Source organism: Hirundo rustica, chromosome 8 (assembly GCF_015227805.2).
Source record: "Hirundo rustica isolate bHirRus1 chromosome 8, bHirRus1.pri.v3, whole genome shotgun sequence".
Classification (NCBI taxonomy): domain Eukaryota; kingdom Metazoa; phylum Chordata; class Aves; order Passeriformes; family Hirundinidae; genus Hirundo; species Hirundo rustica.
In genome coordinates, this window is record NC_053457.1 from 4,247,680 (window position 1) to 4,270,399 (window position 22,720).

The window sequence follows — 22,720 nt, forward strand, 5'->3', positions numbered from 1 at the left end:
GCTGAGATGGAAGTGCAGCAGGTAAAGGCTGGCTCAGGCCCCCACAGCTCGGGGGCGGCGGCGTGCACTGCTCAGGTTTGCACCTCTAAGAAATTTCCGTTTTTTCGCCTCAAAACCTCCAGATACGAAGCCGAAGCTGCCTTCTTTGCCAACCTGAAACTGTCGGATTTCAACATCATCGACACCCTGGGAGTCGGAGGGTTCGGGAGAGTGGAGCTGGTAGGTGACCTCTTCTTCTTTGTGTGACATCCCAAAACAACTGCTGTGTTAAAGGCTTGATTTTCTTTGTTGTTACTCTGCAAGAACCCCGAGAAAAATGATCTGCCGGGATTATATAGTGGAGAAAGCTGACTTACATTTCCTGAGACATTAGAAATGTACCAATAAATGCTTTGCAGTAGCCAAGAAGGATTTATGTCCTAGGCTGAGAGAGGAGCGCGCATCTCCTCTCTCTTAAGTGGTTTATGGCATTGATTTATGGCCTTTTATAAACAACCTGAAGAATTGGGTGAGTGCTGGGGTTGAAAGAGCAACCTAAAATCTTGTTTTACTAGATCCAGAACAACAGCAGAAAGCCTCTCCTGCACATTTTTTATTCAGGTCTAGAGTGGTTGTCCTCAAAGGTGAACATTCAGCCCTGACCCGTGACAATAGATCCCAGGGAGGGCCTGTTTCTGTGCAGAACTGCAGAGAAAAGACAAAACCCGAGCCTGCTTTTGGCTCTGCTTGGCTTTGGAGCTCTGCGGTCTCCTTTAAAGCAGAGCCTGAGCAAGAGGCGACCTGTTTGTAACACCAAGGCAACACCAAAACCTTGGAGTAGGAAGAGGGAGTTGGGTTACACCAGGGATGAGCTCCGGACACCGGACACTCGTGCAGTATGTCAGGAACTCCTGCAAGCCCGGGCAGGAGAGGAACAGAGTTACTGTTGCCACCACAAAACCTGAGGGAAGCCTCCACTCCCTAACTCAAATTCCCGAAGGCGGCTGGGAATTGAAAAGTGGGCGAAGCGAGGTGTTTCTGGTGGTTATTTGTGATGGAAAGAGTAAATTTGGTGTGCAAAGCTCAACTTGCTCTTCCCAGCTCTACTCCTGACTTTGCCTGGATGGATGTGAAATCCTGTGGAGGAGGGAGTGTCTGTGGGAACCCTGGTGCCTTCCTGGGGTTTGGGGTTTGATGTATGATTATTTTGTTTATGGATATTTAATTTATGAGTATTTTGAAGGAGTCACCTGCTGAGGATGCTTTGGAGCAGGAGGTTGTGCTCAGCCTCTCTCTTGAAGTCCCTCCATCCTCTCCTGACACCAGGGATTTGCCTCCAAAATTAACATCTGGCCTCTCCACCCTGTTGTGAGGGACCCACCAGTTTTGGGGCTTGGTTTGAGCCTCATGAAGGTTTTGGGTTCATTTTTAAGGGGTTCTTCCAACGTCAGGGTGTTCCTGGCGGGATGCAAGGGTTTGTCTCTGTGAGGGGTTGCTGGTGGGACCCTCACTGCTGGCCATGGCCAGACCTCCGCCTGTGGCAGCTTCAGGGTGACAAAACTCCACCGTGGTGATGTGCGACCCTGGCCCAGGCGAGACGAGTAGTGGGAGGTGCTCTGTCCCTTCAAGGTGTCAGAGATATTCGACTCTGAGTGGGTGTTCACACCTCAGAAGCCTCCAAGAAGCCCTGGAGCCACCTGAGGTGGGGAAAAGCATTCCCAGAGGTTTTCTTCAGGGTTGGGTGCCCCTCTCCTGAGCAGGGAAATGCTGGACAAGCTCATTTTTTGTAGCTTTTAACTGTGAACTGCGCACAGATAAAGCATTTAAAAGTGTAGCTCAGCACACCAGATTTGTAGTTTTTCTTTACCACAGAAGGAAATTTTGTTATAAAGCCAAGAAAGTATTCCTTTTGTCAGAACTGAGCCTGGAACTGCTGCCTCATGTTTCCATCTCCTCCATTAAAAAGATGGTTTATAACCTTGGGCTAAAAATGTAAAATATGTCGGAGGAATCAGCTCTTTTATTGCCTGAAAATGGAAGTGCAGGAATGTTCCTGGAAAACATTCACAGTTTTTGTGCTTTCCAGGAGTAAAATGGATCAAAAAAGTGAAGGACATGGAAAGGAAAAGGAATTTTATAGCTTTGGGCACAAAGCCTCAGAACGTCACCGCTGGAGAGGGCAACTGGGGGTGGCTGGGGGGAAACTGGAATGTGAAACTGGAATGTCTGGGGCTGGGATTGGCCAAGAAGGAGTAACATTCCCATTGGATGTGGTTTTCCAGACACCTCTGGGAATGCTGGTGCCTTGGAGAGGTCACCCTTTCCATGCGTCCATGCACAAGGATATGGCTTTTAGGTCAGACAGCCTAAAATATGAATTATTTTCAATTCCATGGATATTGCACATGGAAATCCCCTTTTGTCTTGCCTTTCCAGGCAGTTTTGTTTTATATATCTCAGGAAAAAAGTCCAAAGCTTTGGAATGAGTGTTGTTTGCTCAGTTTGTTGGTGGCTCCCTGGTGCCTCTTCCTACATCCTTATGGAGGCTCCTCTTCATCCCAAACTGGGCTCTGTAATTGAATTTTGTCCAGGTTTTTCTTGAGGGATAAACCATCCAGGGTTGGAGAAACCACGGCAAATGGCAGGAGCGGACTTTTTTAGGATGCATCCACCCCTTTTTACAGCTCAGCCTCCCTGCTCTGTGTCAGCTGAGGATCTTCTGTGGTGGGGTCCAGGATTAACATTGGGAAAACAGGAATTTCAAGTGCCACCGGGATAGGGAATGCCACCTCATGTGACAGGGATGGAGGGCAGGTGTCCCCAGCCCTCAGAAATCATCTCTGCTGACCTTTATTGCTCTTGGCTTTGTTCTTTTATTTCCTTTTCACTCAAATCCTGTGCTCCTGAGTGTCTGTCCCAGGTCAGTTTTTCTGGGTTGAAATCAAGATTATTTTTGACAGCTCTGAATTATTTTTTGACAGCACTGGAGTAGCTGAGTATCAGGGATTGGAGTCATTTTTCCATGGAATTGGTTGCTGTAGGTGATGGCTGAGCACAGGGAGACTAAAAATCACATCCTTGCCCATTGCACTCCTTCTGGCTTTGTGGTGGCCCCAAAAAGCAAAATTCCTTTGCAGTATGGAGATTTCTAAAGACTCAAATAAAAACACGCACATAAAATGTTCCAGCTGTGTTTTACAGGCTCTGTACAAAGCGGACACAATGGAATTTTTCAGATCTCTTTGTGTTTTAAGAGAAATCTGGCCCCAGCTTCTGAAGTGCAATTAAATCTCTTCCAGCCTGTGTTGTAAACAAAACCATTAATGAATTAATTAGATAACGAGGAAAAACCCACTGCAATTGTCTTCTGATAGCCTGACGGATGCAGAATCCAGATATTTATTGGTGAAAATTTCCAACTGTGCCCAATTTCCAATTCCCAAGTGAGCTGCTTTTCCTAGCTATTGCAAAGATTTTTATTAGAAAGATCATTTTTCTCCTGGAAATCTCCTATTTTTGGGGTTTAATTGTCAGGAATTCTCTCGAGCTGGGCCAGGGGAGGCTCAGGTTGGACATGGGCAGGAATTTCTCCATGGAAAGGGAGCTCAGGCCTTGGCAGGGGCTGCCCAGGGAGGTTTGCAGTGCCCATGGCTGGAGGTGTCCAAGGAAGGGCTGGAGGTGGCACTGAGTGCTCTGGGCTGGGGACAAGGTGGGCATCGGGCACAGCTGGGACTCCATGGGCTGGGAGGGCTTTTCCAGCCTCAGGGATCCTGGGATTCTGTGAATTTTTTGGCTTTTGAAAGAATGGATCTTTTGGTTCCTGTGAAGGGGGGATGATCTGGAGATTTCAGTGAGGGATTTGAGATCAGGTACCCAAGGAAATCCCAACTCATCTGAAAACGTCACTCTTCTGAGCTCAGCAAAATCCTGGGGAGGATCTGACCCTTTTTTTCCATCCCTTCCCAACATTTGCAGCATATTCCCTTCTCCAGCATGTGCAAGAAGTTTACTTTTATCACACAGCCAGGTGGGGCTGGACCACTGCAGGGCCAGGTTTTAATTTTCCCTGGATTTTGAATTCCTGTTGAAACTAAACACATCCTTTGTAGATGGAAACACATCCTAGGGCTTGTTGTTCATGGAAAGGGTCTTGGCAAAGTTTGGAAAGGTGGGATGTGTTGGGAGCCCATCAAATCTGGGCAGAAGCTCGATCAGGATATGATCTGAGCCAGAGATTTCAGCTCCGGCTGGAGGCATGAATTCACCATAAAAATAGGTTTTGTATTTCAGACAAATCCAAACTGGAAAGCAGAGCAGGATTATGTATGGGATTGTTGGAGTTTAGCTCCATTTGATATTTCCAAGACCCCACAGAAGTGAGTTTTTCCATTTCCCACACATCTTAGCCATAGAATCCTTCTTCCTATATTTACTTTACCTTGGAACGATTTTATGCATGAAACCCTTGACATTCCTCACTGCTTTTTAGCCTTTTGCTTCCAGACATTTCTGCAAAATAATTTTTACCTCTGGGCTTTATAGGAAGACAGTAATTCTACTATATTTTAATATATTTGCCCAATATCTGCCCTTTACTCATAAGGAAACTTGGCTGTGTTTGTTGTCAACCAACAAAAATCAGTTTTCAGTGCAGGGATCAGGATGTGGAGTTAAAGGGGTGTTTAGCACAGTTGAGTATTTGATTAAAAATTGTTAATTTTGCCTTTTTTAATATGTTCTCAGTGTATAATTTTACAAATTGTTTTCCAGTAGAGTCCCACAGTGCTCCAATTGGGATAGGAAATTTAGTGCTTTCCCAACCAGTGAAATATAGATTATTCCAAAAAAATAAGGTCACTGTCATGGGCATTTTCCAGCTTGCTGGACAGTTGGAATTTACTTTGAAGCATTCATCCTTCAGAATTCAGCCTACAAGGTATCTTGTAGACTTCATTTTTACTCCATGATTTTTCTTTTCATCTTCCCCTAAAATCCCAGAATTCCAGGATGGTTTGGGTTGGAAGGGACCTTAAAGCTCCAAAATTCCACCTCCTGTCATGGGCAGGGACACCTTCCACTATCCCAGGCTGTTCCAAGCCCCAAAGTCCAACCTGGCCTTGGGCACTGCCAGGGATCCAGGAGCAGCCACAACCATCCTGAGCCATGTCTTAGGTGGGGTTTATTTAAGTCTTGACTTAATTTCCAGCCTAATCGAGCACACTGTGTTCTGTAGCCAACCCTAAATTAATGTTGGTCTTGAGGTAGGGAATGGGAATCTAATTAGGTTATGCAAATTATAATTTCTCTCTAAACATAGGTCAGGAGAGAGGCTGAATCTGGCCTTAAAAAGATGTGGAGAGTCCCCTAAAAATCCCTATGGATCATCTGGGCTGGAAAATCCCTCCCACCCTGTGGAGTCCCAGCTGTGCCCCATGCCCACCTTGTCCCCAGCCCAGAGCACTCAGTGCCACCTCCAGCCCTTCCTTGGACACCTCCAGCCATGGGCACTGCAAACCTCCCTGGGCAGCCCCTGCCAAGGCCTGAGCACCCTTTCCATGGAGAAATTCCTGCCCATGTCCAACCTGAGCCTCCCCTGGCACAGCCTGAGGCCGTTTCCCCTTGTCCTGTCCCTGTTCCCTGGCAGCAGAGCCCGACCTCCCTCTGGCTGATTATGGGGAATTCTCTTCCATGCTGGGAGAAGAGGAATCCATTCAGTAGGAAAAGCAGGCTGTCCCCTCTTGCTGGGACAGGAGCAGTCACCGCTCTGGGTGTGCAGCAGTTCCTCTCCTATCAGGATCAGGAGAGCTCAGCTTGCAAACGCTGCTCTCAGCAACAGCTGCTGCTGTTTATGTTGGTTCCTCCGGATCAAGCTGGGAAACAGAAAATACAGGACCTTGGGAATGCCCAGCAAGCAGGAGCACTTGGAACTCAACTCCCAAATCTTTGGAACTGAGTTAGTTCTTATTTAATGTGATAGAGAAATAGCAGAGCATGGATTAAGAGATAGCCAAGGGATGGCTCCTTTCTTTTAGAAGAATTCCACAGGAAGCAACATTCCCTTGGAATCTTTGTTGTTGTGGAGGTTCAGAGGGTCACAGAGGGAAATTGTGGTGAGTGGACTCCTCAAAGCCTGTCTCATTCTATCCCTGCCGTGGGCAGGGACACCTTCCACTATCCCAGATTGCTCCAAGCCCCAAAGTCCAGCCTGCCTTTGGACACTGCCAGGGATCCAGGGGCAGCCACAGCTGCTCTGGGCACCCTGTGCCAGGGCCTGCCCACCCTCCCAGGGAACAATTCCTGCCCAAGATCCCATCCAGCCCTGCCCTCTGGCAGTGGGAAGACATTCCCAGTGCCACATCCCTCCATACTTTGGAAATATCCTGGAATGTTCAGTCACGGAAATAAATCCTTCTCTGGGGGCTTGTCCTGCATCCTGGTAAATATTTACGAAAGTTTCCACTTTCCCAAGGTCAGCTGGGATTGGATCAGCACGGGAATTGCTGGAGTTGCAGACTTTATATGACACACATAGGGGTGATTTATAGGGAATACAGGCAGGGAAGGAGGAAGGATGAGAAGCACACAGCTCTGTTTTTTTCCTCTTTTCCATTGAGCTCTGGATTTCATCTCATCAATACCTGTTTTCCCAGCCAGACTGAGAAAGCACCAAGGTGTAAAACCGTGTAAAACCATATTTATTTCTGTGTAAGTGTTAAAAACCAGACAAGAATCAGGCCTGGAGGGCTCTGCGTGTCCTGGAAACTGCAGAAGTTTGAAACCATAAAGCAAAGGAAGGATTCTGGAGTGGTTCCAACAGGAGGAGCCAGCTGTGATCCTATGAAGCAAGGACATGGAAAAGTCAGAGAGTCTGCATCTCTCCTTTTCCCTGCCTGTCTTTGCCCATGGAATTCCAGAGTGCTTTGGGCTGGAAGGGACCTTAAAGCCCATCTCATTCCACCCCCTGCCATGGTCAGGGACACCTTCCACTGGATTTATACCTGTGTATAGCTGTGCACATATATGTGCAACATATATTTTATGTACATTTTATATTTCTACGCAAAAAAAAAAAAAAAAAAAAAACAAAAAACAACCCAACACATTTTTTATTCAATTTTTCTTCTATCTTCTGAGCTCAAACCCAAAGTCCTTGTGGTTCCTGTGGCTCCATGGGTTAGTTTTCCCCTCAGGATTGAAGGACAGGGTGTCCTTAGCAGCCCCTTCCCATCTTCTCAGCATTAATCCTGTTTGGTGTTTTTTAAACAAAAAAACCCAGGTGACTCCTACTTCTCTTTTTCGACTTTTGGAATGAGATTGGGATTGGACACGGGGGTATTTTTGTATTAATTAACATAGGATTAATAATAAAAACTGTTATTGGTAAGAATAATAGAAGTGACCTGGAGTTTCCCACTTATCCATCATAAAGTAGTTCTCAAAGTCACCTCTGGCAGAGAGCAGAGCAAGGACAGGGCTCAGGCAGGCTGGAAAAGAGGGAAAAGCCCCCAGGGCTCATTTTCCAGGTGATCCAAAACATAGCCCTTGCATTCTGTACCTGTACAGCTCTGGTCCATCAGCACTTTTAATGCAAATTAACCCTCTGTGGTTTCAATTTCCCACAAATCCTCTGCCTTCCAAAGGACTGGGAACGGAAAATGGATTGAAGTTCTCTGGTGGCATCAGGTCCAAGCCTTGTCTTGGCTAATTGCAGCTGCCTGCTCTATACTTAATATAGTAATACTTTAATACTTTAAGTAGTGATATATTAATATATCGATATATTGATAATAACTATTCTAAAATGTTCATATATTTGTTAATAATTGTATTTATTCTTTTTATTATTCTAATATATTAATCTATTTAATATGATAAGAATTGCAGCTGCTTTTTCTATATTTAATGTTTGCAGCAGTGAGGACATCCTCAAACACCAAATAGACTCCCTGCCTTCTTCCTCCTGGAAATATCCTTCCATCCCTGGACTTACTTGGAAGTGTAGAAAAGCAAGCGACTTCCCCAGGCTCTCCCTCCCTGACAAAATAATAATTAAAGTTTTAAAAATAGCCTTTTTCTTGAGAGACACAAAAATTAGGTGGCCAGAATCCATGGCATTAAATAAGGGGACACACTGGGATTCATTCCCAGCGCCCTTTGTTCTGAGATGGAATTTGTTCTTCTGAGTCTCCACCAGGTTGTTGGGTTTATTTTCACACTGATGCCTGGTGCAGATTAACATTAGGAAAATAGGAATTTCCAGGGAATTTAGAGTGCTAAATATTTTTTTTTATTATTGTTTGATGCCCAAATCAATGAAGAAATGTTTGATTTTGGTTCCTGAGCTGCTTTCTTCATTATTTCTCTGTGTGGAGAACCTAACATTAAAAAATACAGGCTGAAAGGGAATGGATCTGATCTGGAGAATCTTGTCTGGGATTTATGTCACACTTTGGTGTGAAATAATTCAGAGGACAGTGGTGGTGCTTGTCCATCACCACATGGACTGGTCCAGTGGGAAGCCAAGAAGTCTGGATTCCCACCAAAAGAAAGAGGGATAAGTTCCCCACAAGCTGATCCTTAGTCCTCCCAAATTTTAATTATTTCTCGTTTTAAAGTTTTGGTAAATTCTGCTCAGCCCAGATTTCACCTTGATTTTTGTCAGGTCCCTGTGTGCCACCTCCCTGCTCCCCTGGCTTGATTCAGATGGGATAATGCCCAATATTTCATCCAAACAGTTAAACTGAAGCCATTTTTTCAAAATTAAACTTAAAACTTAAAAAAAAAAAAAAAAAAAAAAAATAGAAAGCAGACCCTAACCACAAACCAAAACTGCTTTTATCATTTTTAGTTGGCCAGAAATGTAGAACTTTTTGTGCTTTGAGCTGTGGTCAAACCAGGATAAGTAATAACGTGGCAGCAGGGATGGAGAAAAATGTTCTGTTTCACTTTTTGGGCATAGTTTGGGTCTTTGTGATGTGTGTCTCTGAAACTAAAATGGCAAACACAGATTTCCAGCAAAGATAATAATTAGGTGGGTGAATCTCAGTGTAAAACTAGGACAGGAGCTTTGGAAAAACAAAGGTTTTCTGTGGGCTTGGAAATTCTTGGGGCTGTGTGGAATGAGAAACCACAAACCTGGCTTATATGTCATATTATATATATTAAAAAAGAGTTTAATGATGAAAATTTTGGGCACAGATGGATGGCCTCTCATCTGTTAGACTTTAAATAGTTTTTAAAGTCTAAAAAGTGGTGGTGGTGTTGGAAACCTCTCTGACAGCTGAGGGCCAATTGTTGGGATTGATTCCCTTAAGGTCTGCGTATCCTTTTGGACTTGAGGCTCCCAGTTGATTTCTGGGGATACCATCCCTGCTGCTGTTCCCATGGGATACCATCCCTGCTGGGGTTCCCATGGGGATACCATCCCTGCTGGAGTTCCCATGGGGATACCATCCCTGCTTGGGTTCCCATGTGGATACCATCCCTGCTGGGGTTCCCATGGGATACCATCCCTGCTGGGGTTCCCATGGGGATACCATCCCTGCTGGGGTTCCCATGGGGATACCATCCCTGCTGGAGTTCCCATGGGGATACCATCCCTGCTTGGGTTCCCATGTGGATACCATCCCTGCTGGGGTTCCATGTGGATACCATCCCTGCTGGGGTTCCGACGGGGATACCATCCCTCCTGCTGTTCCCATGGGGATACCATCCCTGCTGCTGTTCCCATGGGATACCATCCCTGCTGGGGTTCCCATGGGGATACCATCCCTGCTGGGGTTCCCATGGGATACCATCCCTGCTGCTGTTCCCATGTGGATACCATCCCTGCTGCTGTTCCCATGTGTATACCATCCCTCCTGGGGTTCCCATGGGATACCATCCCTGCTGGGGTTCCGACGGGGATACCATCCCTGCTGGGGTTCCGACGGGGATACCATCCCTCCTGCTGTTCCCATGGGGATACCATCCCTGCTGGGGTTCCCATGTGGATACCATCCCTGCTGGGGTTCCCATGGGGATACCATCCCTCCTGGGGTTCCCATGGGGATACCATCCCTGCTGGGGTTCCCATGGGGATACCATCCCTCCTGGGGTTCCCATGGGATACCATCCCTGCTGGGGTTCCCATGGGGATACCATCCCTGCTGGGGTTCCCATGGGGATACCATCCCTGCTGGGGTTCCCATGGGGATACCATCCCTGCTGGGGTTCCCATGGGGATACCATCCCTGCTGGGGTTCCCATGGGGATACCATCCCTCCTGCTGTTCCACGGGGATACCATTTCTCCTGCTGTTCCCATGGGGATACCATCGCTGCTGGTGTTTCCCTGATCCCTGAACCTCGACAGAACAAGGCAGATGGACATGAAGCTGTTCAAGTTCAGGGTGTGTGGCCTGGGAAGAGCCTGGGGGAATGTTTGGATGACACTCTTGGGAACATGGTGGGATTATTGAGGTGTCGGTGCAGGGACAGGAGTTGGACTGAATCGTCCCTGAGGGGCTCTTCCAGCTCAGCTCATTCCATGGTTCTACAAAGGTGCCAGGTCTCACATCCACCCCTGTTCCTGTCGGCAGAACAACACCAGACCAGATCTGACGCTAAATGGGTTCTGACTGCGTGAGTGTTGCCTCCTGACCCTAAAGGCAGGCTGGGCTTCTGCCGGGGTGTCACTGTAGGACACGACAGAAAGACGGGAGACTCCAAGTATTTCAGAAGGCAAAGAGTATAGAAAAGGCTTTATTGTTTGATTCCTACCAAAGGTGTCCTGACACAGACTCAACATGATTGGTGAATAGGAACAACACCTCTCTAATTCCATTGGTGAAACTAGAAAAACAGCAAAACACCACCTGGAGAACGATTGTTTTGGGAAAGGAGAGTTGTTTGCCAAGATTGTTTTGAGAAGAAGCTTTCTCAAGAACTTTTCCCTCAGGAAAAAGTTAGCACTGCTAGCAGGCTAAAATCCCTTCAGACTTAGAAATGTCAGGCCCACACCAGGGCTCAGTGACAGCCAAGCTGCTTCCCTCTGGCAGAAGCCAAATTCCTACGGGGACACCAAAACAGAAGCTGCCAGATGGCACCTCGTGCTCGACACGGGGGAAAGCACCTCGCTGGAATATTGTTGTGAGCAGCAGACTCGGAGGCCTGGGAGGTCAACAGCGGGGTTCCTTTGGGAGGGTTGGCCAGCATGGGAAGGGTGGCTGCCTTCCAGCTGGCTTTGGGATAGGGACCTGTCCCTCGGCATGCCTCAGGGTTCAGAAGTCGCCAGGGTTACCCCGAGAGCAAGCAAACAGCTCCTGTCAGCCTCAGCTCAGGGAACCAGGCTAAAAACAGGGGGAAGAGGCTTAAGGCGAAAAGCAAAGCCGTGAGCAGGCAGTGCTGTTGGTAAGCCAGGTCTGCTCATCCTCTGCTGGCATCCCAGCGCTGCAATTCCCAGCCAGAGCCAGCACAAGTGGGTGAGCTGGAGGAAAGGGGGCTGGGGAAGCTGGGTGTTAACTGGTAACATCTCCTGACCCGAGAGCAACACCCACATTTGGCTTTTCCCTAAAAATCACGGTGTTTAGGAACAGCTTTCTTAGCAGTAAGGCAAGTAGTTAGAAACCTGGGTCATGGCTGGAGAGGTGGGAGGAATTCCTGGAAGGCAGGTGTGGGAAATGGACTTGCAGAGGATTCTCAGAGCCTGACTGAAAGCTCACATGGTCTCGTGCATCTGTACACAAACTCTGAGATAAGGTGTGCTGACTGAGAAAGGCCATGGGATGGGACAGACATCGCTGAGAGACAAATGGAACTGGAAACAAACTCAAACATTGGCCCTGCAAACACACCAGGGGTTTTGGAGAATTAGAACTGTGAAAGATGTACTGTAGTAGGACCCGTGTGAGGTATTTTTAGACTTTGGCTTAAAAGCATTAGCAGCATTGTGTGGCAAAAGCTGATAGGCCAAAAAACGCTTATAATGTATTGTAATTAGGAAATAATAATTAGGAAATTTGGCTTCTGATTTTGATGGCGTGAATTGTAACAGCTGTACTGTCTCACCCTTCTCCTGAGACTGAACATGGAATAAAATCTTCTAAGACGCCTCTCAGGAGCCCCGTTTGTGGGTCAGAAAAAGGGTTTGTGCAACAGGCAGGCAGGTGGGACTGCTGGCAGGGCGGTGTGGTGCCAGCTGTGCCCTGCGTGTGACCCCGGGCTGTCCTGCCGTGCCCAGGTGCAGCTGAAGAGCGAGGAGGCCAAGACGTTCGCCATGAAGATCCTGAAGAAGCGGCACATCGTGGACACGCGGCAGCAGGAGCACATCCGCTCCGAGAAGCAGATCATGCAGAGCGCCCACTCCGACTTCATCGTCAGGTACCTCCCTCAGCATTCCAGGGATCCGCACGGCATCAGCCAGCCAGCATGGGAGAGGTGCCAGCTCCACTCCTGCACGGCACTGGAGGTGTGCAGCAGGAGGGATGTGCTGGGCAGAGCTCGCTGGTGCTGCCAGATGATCCATGGGGAATCCCAGCATGGTTTGGGTCAGAAGGGACCCTAAATCCCATCCAGTGCCACCCCTGCCATGGGCAGGGACACCTTCCACTGTCCCAGGCTGCTCCAAGCCCCAGTGTCCAACCTGGCCTTGGGCACTGCCAGGGATCCAGGGGCAGCCACAGCTGCTCTGGGCACCCTGTGCCAGGGCCTGCCCACCCTCCCAGGGACCAGTCTCCCATCCAGCCCTGCCCTCTGGCAGTGGGAGCCATTCCCTGTGTCCTGTCCCTCCATCCCTTGTCCCAGGTCCCTCTCCAGCTCTCCTGGAGCCCCTTTAGGCCCTGGACTCACCATCAAGACTTCATACATACATCTGTATAAATGTATATATATTTATCATGACTTGGCTTTGCCCCAGCTCAAGGTTAGTTTTCCTTTTCCTTCCCAGTTTCTGAGTTTTTCATTCCCACTAAGGGAAGCTGGAAGGCAGGGCTTCATCCTTTGAAATGACACAGTGCCATGACAATGAGCAGCTGTGTCCAGCATTTTTAGGGAATCTTTGACAACTTGAGTTCAGCATCCCTGGACTCCCCACGGGCAAACACGTTAAAACCATCTCCCTGCCCGAAACCTGGGCACATCTCCACAGAATAAAAGGGGTGAGAGGCATTTTTGGTTGTTTCCACCCTAATAACAACATTCCCTGGCTTTTCAAGGACTGTGAAGACAGGGAAGGGGGTTCTTTCAGTGCTGTAGGTCAGGGTGGAGAAGTGGGTCCTGAGGATCCTTGGATAATCCAAGCCAAGGCTGCCTCATCCCACCCTCAGAGATGCCTGGAAAACTTTTCTGCCTTAGGAGATCAGCCCTGCTCCCCAGAAATTGCTCAGGAGTTGCAGTCAAGCCTGGGGTGAAACCAAACCCCTGGGATGAATCCAGAGGGAAGCACATGGCCAGGCTGCGGCACTCAGGGGGTGTTTCCTTCCCAGGCTCATCCCTGGGATCCCCCTGGAGCCCGTGGCTTCTCCTGTGATTCATGGGTGACAGCTGGAGCCTGACACTGCCCGGCTGCCATTCTCTTCAGGATGTGCTGTTGGATCCATAAACATTCCTTGTCACCCAGGCTGGAGCCAAATATTCCCTGTGGGCTATTCCAGCCTCTGGATTTTTGGAAGGCTGAGCTGTTTTGGGATGAGAGGGGAAGTGCAGGGCCAGCCAAGCCACCATTCCCAGAAATACCCACTCCTAAATAAAACCTGAGCCTCCAAACATTTCTTAATGGAGCCGCTGATATTCATGGCTGCTAAATGAAATGTTGCTTCATTCCCACCCTTCATCCTCCAGCAGGGAAGCAGAGCAAAGGTGTTTTACCTGAACGTCTTCTCCTTCCATATCCTGCAGTTTCCCACCTTTTGCAAACTGTCCCTGAATTATATTTAATATTCCATGGAAGCCCTGCCCTGGGAAGGGACTTTCCAAGTCACAAAGTCCAACCTTTTGCTATTGCTAGGAAATATTTGATTTATCAAACTTGATTTCTGCTTTTCCCCCTCTTTTTCTCATGCCCATCACAGGGATTTGAAGTTTTTCTATAGTTTCTATCCTAAAATTATTCAACTTGTGTTTGTTTATTCAATAACTTGTTTATTCCTTTTCTTGGACCAGCTGAGATTTTTTTGCTTTTTGGGGTTTTTTTGACTGCAATGGGCAGAAATTTGAATATTTCAGCAGATTAATTCAGTTTTGAGCTGGTGGATGACAGGTGGGTTTAAAATAGTCTTGGAGTAAGGACACAAGCTCTGGGATATTAGAATGGGAAAGACAAAATTCCTGAAAAACTTAGTTGTTTTCTTAATTCATTATGTTTGCTAAAAAGCCTTTGAAGAATAATTTGGTTTGGTTATTAAAATGAATTAAATTAAACTAGGCAAAAGGAGCAGGAGAGGTCAAGTGGCACTAAATAAAATTGACTTTTAGACAGACTAAAACTCAAACAGAACAAGATGCTCTGGGTTGGATCAGGGGCCAAACAAATGCAGATATTTCGAGGAGTAAGGAAATAAATTAAGAAATTATTCAAATATTGTGTCATTTAAGCTTAAGCCTGAAATAATGCCTTTTCATGTCTAAATGTTTTGCTTCCACGAATAGTTGATAAATAATATTTGATTTTTTTAATCTGTGCATTTTAGGCCAGATATGATGCCCATAAAATTTTCAGCAAGGCTGCTGAAATTAGGGAAAGTATTTCTTACTATTACCTTACTTACTATTTAAGTACCTTAATTAGGGTAGTATTTAAATTGCCAAGCAATTAAAAACATGAAATTACATTCTAGGTTCTTGAAGTTTTCTGTAAACTTTAATAGAGATTAAATGTGTGTTAAGATAAATGATACTTTGTCCAAGTGACAAGAAATAAGTTGAGGGGATTTTTTGTTAAAACCGTCAAATTTAGCATTATTTAATGGTCAGTTATAACTGACCATTGTTTTATATAAATGGGAATGGATGTCTTCCAAAGGAAGCAAATTCTGCAGTGTTTTCCCTCTGATGTATCCCACAGCTCCGTCAAAACAACAACTGGGATTAGCAGGGAAGAGCTGGAATCTGCAAAACCCACCTGGTTTCATTTCATTGTGTGGCAGCAGCTCTTGAAATTTAACTCCTGGAATTTTTAACTCCTGGAAACTGCCAGGAATGCAGGAATTGCACCAGGAGTCGCCCTCAGCATTCCTTTCTGCTGCAGAAATTGTTGAAATTATTATCCAAGCAGCTGCAAAGGAACCTTCCCTGAATCCACACCCTGCTGGAAGCCTGGATGGACAAAGCCACACGTGGGATAGGAAGCACAAAAGCAGCTGAGCATTAAAATAGAGTAAAAAAAAAAGAATCTCTGGGTTTTTTCACCAGCGTTATTTAATATTATTAAACACATCTATAAATCCAATGAATGTAATTTCATTAGAAAATCCTGTTGAGCACAGGGCATGGATTTTAGAGCACAGTTCAGAACTCGAGGATGGGTTCACAAAGCCTGGCCAATCCCTTGAGGCAGGTTTCTTCCATATTCCTTCCTGGGAGGAAGAGCATTTCAGCTTCTTTAAACTCTGTCAAACCAGCGAGTTTAGTGCTTTGATAATGGATTTATTTGTGATTTTCAGGCTCTACAGGACGTTTAAGGACAGCAAGTACCTGTACATGCTGATGGAGGCCTGCCTGGGGGGAGAGCTCTGGACAATTCTCAGGGACAGGTGAGCTGGCACTTGTCCTAAAGAGTGGGATGTTTTAAACGTCAGAATTCCAGCTGGAAGGGTTGGAAGGACCTCAAAGCTCATCCAGTCCCACTCCTGCCATGGGCAGGGACACCTTCCACTATCCCAGGCTGCTCCAAGCCCCAGTGTTCAACCTGGCCTTGGACACTGCCAGGGATCCAGGGGCAGCCACAGCTGCTCTGGGCACCCTGTGCCAGGCCCTGCCCACCCTCCCCGGGAACAATTCCTTCCCAATATCCCATCCATCCCGGCCCTCTGGCAGTGGGAAGCCATTCCCTGTGTCCTGTCCCTCCATCCCTTGTCCCAGGTCCCTCTCCAGCTCCCCTGGAGCCCCTTTAGGCCCTGGCAGGGGCTCGGAGCTCTCCCTGGAGCCTTCTCTTCTCCAGGAGAACACCCCCAGCTCTCCCAGCCTGGCTCCAGAGCAGAGGAGCTCCAGCCCTGGAGCAGCTCCATGGCCTCCTCTGGATTCACTCCAGCAGCTCCAGGTCCTTTTGATGTCACAGTTTTTAAATCACAATTTCCCATCTCAGAGCTTTTCCCAGCGCTGTGTTTGCAGCCCTCCCTCTGTGGGTGTGAATATCAGCTTTCAGCTCTGCCACATGGACACTGATAAATAATATCCATAAATCTTTTGGCATTTATGGCCCAGCCAGGACTGAGAGCAGTGAGCAGGAGGAAATCACGAACTGTGCAGGGTCTCTTGGGAAGTGGGAATCACAACAGTGCCAGGAGCACTGTTCCATCAGGAAACAGCAGTGACATGGAAAAAAATTAGTTAGGAAAGCTTGCAATGCCCAAAACCCCACAGTCCCTGCCTTGGGAGCGTTGACCTTGGAGTGTCTGGGGCTGCTGGGTGCACATGGGATGTGCCCATGTAGCAGGAAGAGGTGGAGGGAATTGTAGCTCTGGAATAGCCTCATCACTGGAGCAGAATTCCATTAAATTTGGAAAGATTGATCAGAAAGCCAAGATTAAGTTGTCTTTTAATTCCCCAGGAAACTTTTTTCTGTAGTTCTTCCTTTTCCCAGCAGCCTTTTTCTCACTGAAATGGGAACTGGAGCAAGGTTAGGAGGTGGTGGGTGGGATTTCTCCTGATCTTTTGTCAGAGCCTGATAATTCTGTCTTTAATTCTCTGGGATTTAAATTGAGGTTTTGCTGCCATCTAGCTTAGACACCCTCCTGGTGTCAGCCAGCCCCCAGCAGGCAGGGGGATGTGGTTTTCTTTGGAAAACTGTGGAAACAAGGATGCAAAAGTGCAGTTTGGAATTTGCATTAACTCTTCAAATCCCAGCAGCTGTGATTCTTCTGCCTTTCATCTCAGTTAGGAACATTAATGCAGAACTTACCTGCACACCTCAGAGGAGTTCTAACACTCAAAACCCAAAGCTGTAATTAGAAAATAATACCTTTTTGCTCACAAGACAAGGATTTCAATGTTTTATTTCTAGATTATAGAATAAACCTTAAAATAGTTTCAGATATTTGAGGCAAAGAGGCTTCTTCAAAAATGGAAATTTAATTAGATTGAGAGATAAAGGTGAGTTTAGCAACAGGAACTTTCCAGGTGTTAAAACGTGATTTTACTGCGGTGACAGAAGTTTAACAGCCAAATGAAATCCATGGGGAAGGAAAACACTTCCCAGGGGCTCATCTAATGGCTTTATCCCCTTTTCCCTCCCTCCTTCCCACAGGGGTTCATTCGAGGATTCCACGACCAGGTTTTACACGGCATGCGTGGTGGAAGCCTTTGCCTACTTGCATTCCAAAGGGATCATTTATAGGGACCTCAAGCCAGAGAACCTCATTCTGGATCACCGAGGTTACGCCAAGCTGGTGAGTGCCAAAAAAAAATCCCCCCAAACTCCCAGACAGGTTTGGCCAGAGAGGGTCAGGAGCAAAGTGCCCCAACAGGGTCCATCAGGGGATGCTGAGAGGAGATCAGGGCTGGGTGTTGTCATCACCATCGGGATGTTTTCCTGGCCTCCAGCAGGGCTCAGGGTATGGCTGAGCTGAGAAATGCTGATTCTGGCTTGGGGCTCAGATCCATGCTCCTGGAATGCTGAGAAAAGGGCGTCAGGACAAAGCCACCTGGCTGTCTTGGGAAAAAAATGACCTTTTTGCCCCAGAACTCAGGATGATGCCTTAACTGATGCCTTGGGCAGGCTGACCTGGAACAGAGACTGGACAGAGCTGGAGAATAAAGCAGATATTTATTGAAAGGCCTTTAGGATCCACCTTGGGCATGACAAGAGCCTGGCCAGGGCTACACCCAGGGTGGACCAAGAATGGTCACAGAATGGCTGAGCGGTCACGAGGTCTTACATCTTTATAAGTTTTGGTCCATTTGCATATTGGGGTTTAATTGTCCAGTGACATCTTCAGGTTGTGGGGTCCCATCCTTCTTGTTCCTCCCTCCAGCCACCGTTGTTTGTGCTTTGGGGCTGAAAGTTGTCCTTGGTCTTGAGCAGGAAAAGGATTTGTTTTGTGTCCCTGCTGTGTGCAGAGAGCTGAGTGACCCTGAATGTGAGCTCAGAGCTGCACCCCTGGGAGGCACAGAATCTGAAATACATGAAAGCTAAAACTTAACGCATCGAGGAGAGGCACCCTAATTTTTAGGGGTACCCCAAATGGCCTGGTGGGAGCATGGAGAGGGGCAGGAGAGAAGAAATAGTTCCCTTAATGGGAGGAGCTGCAGGGCCCTTGGGAAGCCAACAGTGAAGGACAGGAGCCCTAAAAGGAGCTGGAGGATCTGGGACTGGGTTCTGCTGGTCCCTCAGCAGCCCCCAGCTCCTCAGGCGTGCCCCTGAGCACCAGTGTCCCAGATCCCCCGTAGGCTGGGACCAAGTGGCTTCCTGACCAGCCCCAGAGGACTCCACTTTCCAGATAATCTGACTGTCCGTGCCTGCCGCTGCCGTGGGGCCACAGGGAGGCTGGTTAGCCCAGCACATCCCAACAGCCAAACTGGGAGGACACTTGCACTGCTTCACTCCTTATGGTGGGAGAGAAAAAACCAAACTTGGCAGCAGCAGGTGCCGAAATCACAGAATCCTGGAATGGTTTGGATGGGAAGGGATCTCAAAGCCCATCCAGTCCCACCCCTGCCATGTCAGGGACACCTTCCACTATCCCAGGCTGCTCCAAGCCCTGTCCAACCTGGCCTTGGACACTGCCAGGGATCCAGGGGCAGCCACAGCTGCTCTGGGCACCCTGTGCCAGGGCCTGCCCACCCTGCCAGGGAACAATTCCTTCCCACCTAACCCTGCCTTCTCACAGGTTAAAAACATTCCTTGCCCATGATAATTCAAATTTAAAAGAAGAAAAAAACCAAAATAAATCAACCTGAGCTGTGAGTGATAGAAAGTTCCAACCCCCAAGAAACCCTTGATGCTGGTGTTTGCTTCCCTCACGGGAATTTTCCTGAGGATAAATCAGCAAAAAGGTCACTGTGATTCCCTGGTCCTGGAACGACCCTCGGTGCTTTAATTAGGAGAAAATTCCCGTGAGGAATCCTCCTTTCTGCCTTGCTTCACTTCAAGAGGAGCAGAGCCCATGGCTCACATTCCCTCTGATGCCCTGCCCTGACGCTCTCCTGCCCCTTCCCCCAGGTCGATTTTGGCTTTGCAAAGAAAATAGGATTTGGAAAGAAAACATGGACTTTTTGTGGCACCCCGGAGTACGTAGCCCCTGAGATCATCCTGAACAAAGGTCACGACATTTCGGCAGACTACTGGTCCCTGGGAATCCTGATGTATGAGCTCCTGACTGGCAGGTATGGGCATCGAAATTCATCCCAAGATTTCTGCCCCTGTCACCCTGATGAGGCCAGGGCAGGGGCAGGGCTGGGCCAGGGAGCTCCATGGTGGCTTTTCCACTCAGATCATCTTTTTTTGGCTCTGAGTGGGCTGAGTACTATGGGAAAAGGGGAAGAGTTTGGCCTTGAATGGTCTGGAAATTATGGGAAAAGGGGAAGGGCTTGCACTCAGCTGGGGAGGTTTGTCCTGAATGGGCTGAACGTGGTGGGGAAAGGGGACGAGTTTGGCCCTGAATGGTCTGGAAACGATGGGAAAAAGCGAGAGGTTTGCACTCAGCCTCACTGCTGGAAAGGAGGAGGCAGATGAGGCACCATCCATCCCTTCCCATATTTAATTTGGGATATCACAGCTGCTCTTGGCAGTGGTGGCTTGCTGGAGCTTCCTCAGCTCATCCCCCAGCGCTCATCCCCGGGAGCTGGGGAAAGATCCATCCCCTCCATTGGGCCATCCTTTGGGGCTGGACACACCCCCCATCCGTGGAAAGCCGGTTAATCCCCACTGGAATCAGGTCCCATCACACAAAGATAAGCCAGGGAATGCTGCTCAGAGCCCCCTGCCCCGGGCAGTTGGGATGTGGCTGCCATGGGAAGAAGAGCTTTAGCATGGAAAACTTTTGGTACTTCCCTGCAGCCAACATCCCTGAACTCCAGAGCTCCTTGAGGAATGGTTAGGATCATGGGAAACAAAGCATTCCTGGCTGACATCTACCTTTTCTCATCTGGGTATACTTTATCAGACTTCAATGCCGTTTTAGAGACAATTTTTTATGAAAGACAAGTTTTTAATCTTCTTTCCTTCCCTGTGCCCTCTGAAGTCCCCCTTTCTCAGGCCCAGACCCCATGAAGACCTATAACATCATATTAAGGGGAATAGACATGATCGAATTTCCAAAGAAGATTGCCAAAAATGCTGCTAATTTAATTAAAAAACTATGCAGGTAAGTGGATGAAAGAATAAAACAAAAAGCCTCGGTGTTGTTTGCAAAGAAATGAGCTGGGCAGAGGGATTTAGGATTTGTTATTCCTTTTACAGGGACAACCCATCAGAAAGATTAGGGAACTTGAAAAATGGAGTGAAAGATATCCAAAAGCACAAGTAAGTGTCTTCTCCAGCAGCCATCAGCTCCAACCCCCAGAAAGAGGCATTTCAAACACCTCAATTTTCTCCTAAAAACCACTTCCTATCCATAATGTAAATTCATCCTCCCTTTTGGTCCCATGGGAGGGGTTACATGATGTCTTAGGAGTTTACTGGGATAAGAACAGGTGAGAAACCCATTCCAGGAATAATTTCTCCCCTCCATCTGCGCTGGATCTTCTCTTCTCCCATCCCCAAAACAGCAGGAATGGATTGGATGGACATTTTTGTGAGAAGGTTTGGGGTTCATCCACCCTTCTTGAGCAAACCAGAGGGAAACCACAAGTGGGACATCCTTGAGCGTGAAGTTGGGAGTTCACCCAACTCCATGGGGAAAAAAGGGCATTGTGGGTCTATGCTCTGGAAGGAAAGGAGCAGCTTCCAGGACACCTGCAGCAAGGAATGGTTCCCATCTGAGTGTTGGCAGTTTCCACTTGTGTGGTGTCACCACGGGGTCGCTGCCACACTCTTCGTTCTTGGTCCCCAAAGAAGATGACAGGAAAAATTCCAAAGGGGTTTGAAGGCAAAGTTTGTGGGAGGTGAAACCTGTTGTTTAAGCGATTTTCTTTTTTTTTTTTGTGCTCCACCTGCCTAACTGTTGGATTCTTCCCTCCCTTCAGATGGTTCGAAGGCTTTAACTGGGAAGGGCTACGGAAAGGGACACTGACACCTCCCATAATCCCAAGTGTAAGTTTTCCTATCGTTATTTTCTCCTCTATGGCCAATTCCTCAGGGATGCTGTGAGCTTTGGGCAGTGGTACATTGGGTTAAGTGGGAATAATGTGCTTTATTCCTTCTGGAGATGCTTGGAAGAGTCCCTTCAGGCACGTTCCCAGCTAAGTTTGCTCTCCCCTGGGAAGGCAGCTTTAGGAGGGCACAGTCGTGGAGAAATCCCCTTTGTAGCAGGGGATCGAGGCAGGATCACTCACTCCAGCACGTTTTCCTCCCTCTCACCTGCTCCCCTTGTTTCTGCACCTCGTTTTTCCATTTCCGTGGAGAGCCGCCACTTCCGCCCCTTCTCTCAGCTGTGTCTCCTTGCCTTCTCCTTTATTCCCATTTCCTTTGGAAAGGCAAGCGGGATTTGGATGCCCTCTTCCTTTCCTTTCACACTAACCTTCCCTTCTGTGCTGTCTTTTGTGCCCGTGCCCCTCTTTCCCTGCATCCACGTCCTACATGAAAAGCGCTGTTGATGTTTAACCGGAGCGGGCGCGGAGGGACAGCTCCACTCATTTTCCTTTGGAGCAGAGCCCTCCCTTTGATGTCTTTGTGAGCTCTCTGCCCTCAAAGCCCCGCTGCAAAGGGAAACCAAACAGGATTAGCTGACAGAAATTACCTCGGCCCCCTCTGTCCTGCAGCCTCCCCTCCTTGTTCCAGCTTAATCCCTGGGGATCACCGGGAGAATGCCATTAATGGGGGTTTAATTGCACCCCATTGCTCCATCCTGCGGCTCCTGCAGCCGGGGCAGGCCCGGCTCCGGGCCTGAATCTGCCATCCCAAAGTTTGCTTAAGGAAAGAGCAGGAGGCTTTCCCATCCCCCCTTTTGCCCTGTGGGATGCAGGAGCCCCTGGAGTCAGTGGGAGAAAGCAGGACTTGGCAAATCTCTCCCATAACAACTCAGAGAGGTTTTAGAGATCAAAGCTGGGTTTGGTTGGGTTTTTTTTTTTCTGTTAAGCTCAAGCTACGATCCTGGGATGGTTTGGGTTGGAAGGGACCTTTAAGCTCATCCAGTTCCATCACCTTCCGTGGGCAGGGACATTTTCTGCTGTCCCAGGTTGCTCCAAGCCCTGTCCAGCCAGCCCTTGGCCCATTTTTAATGCCTATTCATTCACCAGCAGGACCACACTGCAAGTCAGGCAATAAAGTCAAGCTGGCTTCTTCACATCCAGTTGCAATTCCTGCTTTAGGAATGCAGGATGTCCGTGAAGTCTGAAAAAAACCCAGGATATCTTCCTGACTGGTTTTGGTGGATTTTTAGTTTAGTAGGAGTATTTCCAATACGGCTCTTCCCTCACATGGCAAGGCTGACTGGAATAGATGGGAGCAT

At 48.0% G+C, this 22,720-nt stretch overlaps 1 protein-coding gene across 6 annotated transcripts in view; it reads left to right on the forward strand.

Annotated features, from left to right (window-relative positions):
• The window catches only part of PRKG1 (protein kinase cGMP-dependent 1), a 375,433-nt gene that overhangs the window by 347,188 nt on the left and 5,525 nt on the right, over positions 1-22,720 (forward strand). For all 6 annotated transcript variants that reach the window (XM_040070860.2, XM_040070863.2, XM_040070862.2 and 3 more), the window contains 8 exons: positions 123-219; positions 12,199-12,338; positions 15,617-15,706; positions 17,419-17,560; positions 19,333-19,496; positions 20,354-20,476; positions 20,572-20,634; positions 21,297-21,363. In XM_040070860.2, coding sequence (XP_039926794.1) covers positions 123-219; positions 12,199-12,338; positions 15,617-15,706; positions 17,419-17,560; positions 19,333-19,496; positions 20,354-20,476; positions 20,572-20,634; positions 21,297-21,363 — 886 coding nt within the window. The remainder of the gene's footprint in view (positions 1-122; positions 220-12,198; positions 12,339-15,616; positions 15,707-17,418; positions 17,561-19,332; positions 19,497-20,353; positions 20,477-20,571; positions 20,635-21,296; positions 21,364-22,720) is intronic.